Source organism: Ornithodoros turicata, chromosome 1 (genome assembly GCF_037126465.1).
Source record: "Ornithodoros turicata isolate Travis chromosome 1, ASM3712646v1, whole genome shotgun sequence".
NCBI lineage: Eukaryota > Metazoa > Arthropoda > Arachnida > Ixodida > Argasidae > Ornithodoros > Ornithodoros turicata.
This window is the reverse complement of record NC_088201.1, coordinates 49,210,914-49,219,158: the sequence shown is the minus strand read 5'-3', so window position 1 is coordinate 49,219,158 and position 8,245 is coordinate 49,210,914. Positions and strand designations below refer to the sequence as shown.

General features: G+C 45.4%; 1 protein-coding gene across 1 annotated transcript; it reads right to left on the bottom strand.

Annotated features, from left to right (window-relative positions):
• On the bottom strand, positions 1-8,011 carry LOC135378218 (E3 ubiquitin-protein ligase TRIM71-like). The gene is made up of 2 exons (XM_064611163.1): positions 5,937-8,011; positions 1-2,517 (listed from the first exon to the last, which is right to left on the bottom strand). Exons 1-2 carry the CDS (start codon positions 7,635-7,637, stop codon positions 1,942-1,944), a joined length of 2,277 nt encoding a protein of 758 aa, XP_064467233.1. The 5' UTR covers positions 7,638-8,011; the 3' UTR covers positions 1-1,941.
• Positions 8,012-8,245: the final 234 nt, after the last annotated feature.

Below are 8,245 nucleotides of genomic sequence, written 5' to 3'. Positions count from 1 at the left end.
TGAACTTTAAATAGCTATACTTTATTTTTGTACCTCAGACTATGCCAGCCAAAAATGTTGAACCAAGCATAAAAACAAGTTGTGCCCCCGAGCTCTCATCTTTGGAAGGCAAAGGAAACAAAACTTTTTTTTGCTCTCAGATCTCGCTCAGATTATGTGCAGAGCACGCAAATGAAGCGTATTGATACATTGCCACTACCCAAACAAGACTTCCTTGTTAATTAAAAACTCTGGGGCCTTCCACAGAAGAAACCACGATAAAAAATTCCGGATAAAATTGGACAAAAACTCTTCAACAGTCCAGGTGCTGAGTAGAGGCGATAACTATATGCCATTTACATAAAACATACTCGAGTTCGCCAAGACTAAAAACTGAACTCTGATATCAGTCCGAGTATCACAGAAGTTTGGACTACACGAACGCAGTTGCACATAGGAACAAAATGAACACCAGATTAAAAATGAGACTTGCTTACAGGGCACACATAAACAAAACAAACTCAATACTGCAATAGGCATGCAGGCTCACCACACAAAAAAAAAGAAGAAGAAAAAAAAATTTAACACTGGTTGCCCAACCAGAAGAACACTTCCTGCAATTAATCAGAAGGTAGTTCTCATCACAAGACAGACACTTAAAAGACACAATTGTGCTCAAGCACTTCACATTTAAAATCATGCACAACCATTATCACATAAGATTGAAAGAAATGCAAGAAACAAACTCATGACATCTTTGGCCCCGAGTGGTAGGATCCAACATGGGTATCCCTTCACACCATAAAAAAGTGTCCAATTCAGTGACAAAAGCAGCATTGAGTGACATACTTATTGCTTTAGCAACGTAAGGATAGCCTGGAACAGAAAATAGTTGCAGCGTCACGGAATGTGCTCGCCATGAGCAAAAAGTACCACTAGAGATCACTTCAAAAATCTGTTTTCTTTGGTATACATGACCAACTGAAGGCCAACAAACTCGACTTTCTATCTTTGAGGTAGATGCACAAACCTTCTGTGCACTTTTTTTTTTTTTTTGCTATGCTGTACACACACACACAACTCATGTGCAACATAGCCTGTTGAGGTAGTTTAGAGTAGATGTTTACTTATCACAATCACACAAGATAAAACCCTGTTGTGAGCTATGCTTTAAAAGGGCAGAGGAGAGCAACAGCACAAACCAAAATGTCTAACGATGTCACTTGTGTGACACTTCATAAAGTATTTCTCTAGAGTAAAGCACTTGCTTCTTAAGAACACACACATTTGGCCACAGCAGCAATAATTTTGAGAAGAATAAATTATATGTGGATTACATGGTTCCATTAAATAACAAATGCAGGTGGAGCCATACTACATCTCGAGAAAGAAAGAAAAAATAAGCGTCACAGTTTAATGCCATTATTGCACACTTCTCGCAGTAGCACGAGACAAGACTAGTGATTTATGCTGGAGTGAGACCGAAATGTTAGCTACGATCATGCACAGAGAAAATTAAACCAGAGTACAATAAAGGTTATGGCATAGTAATTTCCCAAAATGCTGCATGCCAGTGCTTTAGGAAGGGCACTCTAAGACCCGGACAACCATCTGTCCGTGTCTTGGGATGCCTTCGCTGACTGTTTACAGACCTGGCTGCTGGGCATTTAGAGAGAGGAAAATTAAGAAAGAGTATTTCAGTGCTGCAAATCAACGAAAATATAATGCTAACGTTAAGTTGTGCTGCCGTCGCAAACAAACACTGTCATCCACCTTGTGCCTGAAGATGCTGCAAATCTGCTTGGGGGAAGAAAGGGTCTGGCAGCATTCATTCGAAGTACCGAATATGATCGCAAAAATGAAAGCACGCCTCCAAGAGGAGACCACAGGCAACCGTGCGGATGTATCCTAACGACCCTTCAATCAGATCATATGAAGCTGCCAAACAATTCCCTCACACCCCTAGAACACCTGGACGCGATTATTCCCAAAATCAACCACCGCAACTTGCCCATCTGGACCAACGCTCACACCAGAAGGACGGTCCAGTTCTCCGGGACCTTCGCCCTTGGTTCCAAACCAGGCAAATAGTGTGCCGTCTGGTCTGAAGACCTGGATGCGATGATTGCGAGAGTCGGCAACGATGATGTGGCCTTCAACATCAACGGCGACACCTTGGGGGCGCATAAACCGCCCGGGCTCAGAGCCTTCACCTCCAAGGTAGCGTGCAGACTGGAAATCTGGGCGGATGACCAGAACCCTGTGATTGTTGAAGTCGGTTACGACCATGTGGCCATCATTAAGGAAGGCAACACCACGTGGGGAGTCAAACTGCTTCCACAGTGGTCCACCGTCAAAGCCATATTTGTTGATGAAAGTCCCATCTGCCTGGAAGAGCTGGATGCGGTGGTTGCGGGTGTCCGAGACCAAGATTTGCCCCTCCATGTTGACAGCGACATCCCATGGGTAGCTGAACTGACCAGTCTTGGACCCTTTCTCTCCAAACTTCAGCAGGAATTTTCCATCTTGTAGGAACACCTGCAAAAGCGGACACAGTCAGTTCATCCAATGTTCCCCGCTTCCCGCACTGGAAAACTAGAAACAACTCTTACTGCTACAAGATTCTAAGTAGTTTAGTACACGTTCATAAAATACCCATAGAGTTCATGAAATTAGCATGTAATTGACTTATTTATCGCAGCAGAGTACGCAAAGCATCACATCCAGGGCTACGGCGAGTAAGATGAGACATGACAAACACCAAGACAGAAACCATGTCAGTCTTAAAGGAGCACCGTTTTTCACTGCAGAGTGCTCCGCAACAAATAAAATTAGCTCCTGCGAAGCACGATGAGCGCAGGTGACCTACAGAGCGAGCGCGGGGCCTCTGTTCCGCACACCTTCAAAAAATCCTCTCCTCGTGAAAAGAGCGCATTGCAGAACGAGAGGACGTCGTGACGTATTGTACTCCCCAGCACGTGACCAGTGACGTACAGCGGCACAGCTCAAGCATGTATAAGCGGCGCGTGAGCTGCCAAGGCAAAACAAAGAAAAAAGGCACAGAGCCATCCACTGCTGCTTTGTTGGACTGTTTTTATAAAGTCCATTCCACAGCTATAACACACCGGAAAGAGAAAATATTTTGCATGGTGACTCCTGGTGGACAGATGGACAGATGAGGCAGGGTTTCGAGCCACGTTAAATATCACCTCATTGCTCCTTTAAGCACAGCTGCAGTTCATAACATCCTAAGAATCGATTATGTGAACCATATGTGCTTTGAGTTTCTACACGTCAAATACATGGGGAGTACATTTCAACAATTCTATGACACCGAAAAGTAAAATATTATGCTCAGAACCAAGGAGAGTACTGTAAACGTATTTTTATTCACGATGTATTGTATTGTAATTATATATGTATCCCATAAAATCTTCGCCATGTTACCCCTCCACGTATACGAAAAGGCTATGAGTCTAGGTTACAGTATTTTACAGAACGGATTGGCTAAGGTAGCCCATTGTAGCAAAACTTTGAAGCTGAAAGATTATTAGCTATTTAAAGAGCTGCCTGAAGAGTAGTGTATGGCAGTGTTTCCCAAATTATGGGTTGCGACCCCCAGGGGGGTTGTGACAGCTTCAGTGCAGAGGTCACGAAATGGCTCTGGAACTTGAAAAAAAAAAAAAAGGGCTGGGACAGACCATGCTTCTTAGGCTATGCTCTGCCAACTATTCTGCGTCACAAAAAGGCTTGTGGTAGCAGACAAAGAAGTCTAACAAACAAGTTCACTTTAGTGAATAGAAATAGCCATTCCTGCTGGCATGAGTTTTTTTTTTCTTCCCCCCCCCCCCCCATTGTTTCTAGACCAGCTGCTTCACTGACTATATTAACTCCCAAATTAAATTGTCAATATTCTGTATTACTCAGGGTGTCTACTAAGCTGTAACCTTCAAATTCCCTGACTTTTCCAGGTTTTCACTGACTATTTATAGCAAATTCCCTGGCCAAAACAAAAGGGAACTTTGTGCCTGCTGCTACATTTTGATACAGGTCCTTCGTAAAACAAATCATTTACTGAGAAATTAGTAAAACTGCCCTACTTTTCTGCCTCCGAGCTTGTCCTATTGGGGAACTGCTACTCGCGGCAACTTTGCTGGAGCAGGGCCACTCAACTACTCATCAACACCGATTCACTGTGCATCGTGACAGCACTTGTCTGCAATTTTCCCTGACTTGAACTGCCTTGTTTGGCAAATTCCCTGATAATTCCCTGTTTTCCAGGTTGGTAGACACCCTGTTACTGTTTATGCACTGAAACCCAAAGGCTGGAGTGGGGGGTCACGACCCAAAATCTTATGTTTGATGGGTAGCAGAGTTTGGGAAGCACTGGTGTATGGCAATACCAATTTCTCAAGATACTAACCAATTTTTTTCCTTTTCCTAAGCATTCAAAATCTATTCAAGTCTATGTTGGAGCATTTCTAGTCCGGTTACTATAAATATTCATCCCCACTTAACCAAGACTTAAGACAGTCAAAGTCCTCCTGTCCCAGACACATTCACAAGATCTGTGGTCTTTGTTGCTACATTGCACTTTTATTCAATGTTCTTGCATTCCATATCGCCAATGTAAGGTCAAAACAACAGCGGAGGTGTTTCCTAATGGATGTGTTATCAGCATATGGAGTGATTAGCAATGAAATATATTTTCATTTTCTCTCCTCATGTGTCATTGTCGTGCCTCTTGTTATACGTAGCTGTATGGTTACTCAGAAGTAGAAATTAAGTTACAGTTACATGACCCTGACAGTAGCAGTTGCTGGAAAAGTTACCGAAACCAGAATGTAATCAGTTTACTCATGAAATGTAATTGGGTTACCCTTTAGTTACTTCAGACGGTGTCAGTGCTTGAAGTGACCAAATCTTACAATGTCTCCCGTAACAATTAAAAATAATGTTCATGCCTGAAGTTCATAATTTACACAATGAACTAGATGATACGAATGCTTATGTGAACGGCGAAACTTGTGTGCAGAAAGCAGAACACCTGAACATAGCAGGAAAGCACATTTAACATTGATGTTAAATTAGTTGCTATATGGCATTAGACATGGCACTGACCATTAAAACGGTGCATACATACCACCACAAAAGAAATGTATGAAAAGAGGTTAAAATGTACATAATTGGGCATGATGAGTGTACACATGAAGAGTTAAAACTTTGAGTACATTTTCAATTAATACTAATACCTGCACAAGACCACTAGCTATAAGGAAAATGAAACCTGATCACTGTAAAAAAAAGACAGCCTCTGGAAAGAGACAATACTGCAGACAAATGTACAACAGTATCATTGAACACAAAAGTGAAATGCAAGCAAGCTGGTGACAGTCTGGACACTGACATCCCTTGAGGTTCGGGGACGACGACAACATGAAGCAACATGACAGACTTGTCTTGTTGCTTCATGTTTGTCCGTTGCCATGGAAAAGGTGACGTTAATGCCATTAGGTGCAGTAGCCACATAGGCAATGCTATTTGACAGGCACTGTGTAAGCATGGCACCGAGAAAAGCTGTGTTCTGCCACCCGAAAAATGCTGCATGCAGTTGGGTCTTTACAGGTCAAATTGCAGTTCCATTAGTACACACATGTAAACGGGTGAATTCCCATATCTCACTATACAGTGAAAGCTCCCATTATGGACACTTCCCTAGTGCAGACAGCTGGATTCCCCTGGCAAGCTTCAATGCTCTTCACTGAATACCTCTCGTGTACGGACACCTGCCTTCAGCAGACAAGAATTCTGGCCTCGGGGGGTGTCTGTGCTAGAGAGGTTTCACTGTACTGTACAAATGATCACACAGAAAGCCAGAGGCACCCAGAATACGAGTACACTTCATTCCTGGGTTCCTTTGACTTTACCAAAATCAAGAATAATGTTTAAAACATCACCTGGATACGATGGTTATCTTTGTCCGCTACTATTATTCTGTTCCGTGTTGCATCCCAGGCCACGCCAGCAGGCCGGTCGAATTGGCCTGGCCTGTCCCCTGCACTGCCAAACTTGCTTCGGAAGCTGCCATCCGGATTAAAGATCTGGATCCGGTTGTTTGACCTATCTGCAACAATGAGCCGACCTTCCGAGTCGCTGCATACCCCCCATGGGCGACACAGCTGTCCTTCCGAATCGCCTTCGCCACCAATGGACAGGAGTGGGCTTCCCATTGCGATGTAATTTCTTCCAGACCTAACCATGACAGTGAAGGGACTCCGTAGCACATCGACACCTCTGAGGAGTACTGCTATGCTGTGCCGTCCTTCAACTTGAGGGTGGTACGTGACTTGGTAACTACCATTCTGCTGGTCGACTACGTCTACTCTCACAGAGCTGCCATCAGGCCCACGCACAGTAACAACAATTGGGTCACCTCCAACCAGCCTTGGGTCCCCAAGGTGATCTCTTGCCTGCACCACAAACAGTGCCCGTCTTCCTTTCAGAGCTTTCTGCAGACCATCCCCAATAACGATGGACTTTGGGGCAAACCCTGCACTACTCAGAAAACCAAGGGCCCGTATTGCACCTAGTAATGCAGAATCTGGTGATGTAAATGTTACAGCATCATCCTCCAATGGTTGAGTCTTAGCTCGGCGTATTTCTTCCAACCTGGCCGCAAGGTCTTTACTTGCTCGGAGGAGGTCTAAGTCTGCATGAGCATGTTGGACACGTTCTGCAGCATGAGTTACACGTTCTACTGCTGCTCGCAGATCATCTCTCTGCTGTGACAGTGCTGCTTCTTTGACACATTCAATTTGCTTGAGGCGTTGTACTAGTTCCCGTTCACGTTGATCTAAGGCAACTCTGTGCCTGCGTACCGTTGCGCGGAGTTCGGTTTCAACAGCTTGTGCGCGAGCTCGAACTCTCTCGGACATCTCACGTGCCCTATCGACGCCTTCTTTCAAAGAGCGTACCCAGGCTCGAGCATCTGCGAGGGCTTCACCAACTGCTGCTCGTGCCGATGCAACCGCATCCTGTAGGTAGACGAAGCTGTGGCCAGCATGTTCCTTCATGGTACATTCTCGGCAAAGGGCTTCAAAGCAAGTCTCGCAATAAAGGTTCAGCACCTCCCTATCGTGCCGCTCGCAGCGACGGTGATCACCAGAGTTGTTGTTAGTACACGAGTTGAGCATGATCTGCGGCTTGTCTTCAGAGACGCGAACGATGTTGTGGTCCTTTGTGAGTCGTACTCTTTGGTGGGCCCAGACGCAATTGTCGCAAAGTAGTTCGTTGCAGTCCCGGCAGCGACCTGTCGCCGGGTTACCCTCGTCACAAGCACTGCATGGACCGTAGTCGCCAAATCCATTTTCGTAGTCTTCTTTGACGACGCTTAGAATGTTTCTAATAATAAAGGGAGGTGGAAGCCCGTAACAGTCCATGCTGTTTTCCTCGTGGCCGCACACTGGGCAGGCGAGGTCTCCTTTACATTCATCCAGGCACTTTGGACATAAGGAATGCAGGCATGACAGTACTCTTAGGTCAGCCCTGGGTTGGCATCGGCAAAGCGAACATCCCACCTCGGCTACGAAGTCGAGGTGCGTGTTCCCGCCAAACGCAGCCATCGAACTGAACCTGTGCTCTCCGTGAACTTCTTGCATTGTCTTTCTCTTACTGTGAACGCGCGTTTGAGGTAGAAACGTTGTTTAACTTTTAGGAACTCGATGATAGGAACATGAAGTAGTTAGGCTTAGCAACGTCGGCCGTTAACTCGGATACGGCGTTGCAGAATAGGAACTCAGCGACTTACGTGCATGCGTCTTTTTCCAAGACGAAGAAAAGCTTCCGAGGAAAGGTGTGGACTGAAAAGTCCACTAGGAACACGTTTACATTGCAGTTTAAAGGCGTTTTGACGACTGTCGCTTTAAGCGAGCAGCCCATGCACTACGTGCGTCGCGTCGCTTCAGAGTGGTTCTAATGGAGAAGACGGAGAAGAGGGGAGGAGAGAGGAGTTGGGTTAGGGTGGTGGCGTTGGCGTCGTGGTCGTCGCGTGCAGAGGCAGGCGCAAGTGTTTTGAAATAAATCCTTGGATTGGCTAGCGGATGGATTGGCTAACACTCGCGGGCGGTCTTTCTCCCGTGGTACTTGGCGCAGCGCAATTTCTGTCATTCCTGTAGTTTGAGTTTCTCGCAAATAAATAAACATACATTGTATACGACGTGAGGCAGGTGGGGGAAAAGTTGTGCCACAACAAGCTTGACCAGTCCCA

Coding starts and splice junctions, on each gene's coding strand:
- LOC135378218 (XM_064611163.1), bottom strand. CDS start 7,637: ATGCAAGAAGTTCACGGAGAGCACAGGTTCAGTTCGATGGCTGCGTTT. Junction 2,518..5,936: donor AAGATAACCATCGTATCCAG/GTGATGTTTTAA, acceptor CCGCTTTTGCAG/GTGTTCCTACAAGATGGAAA.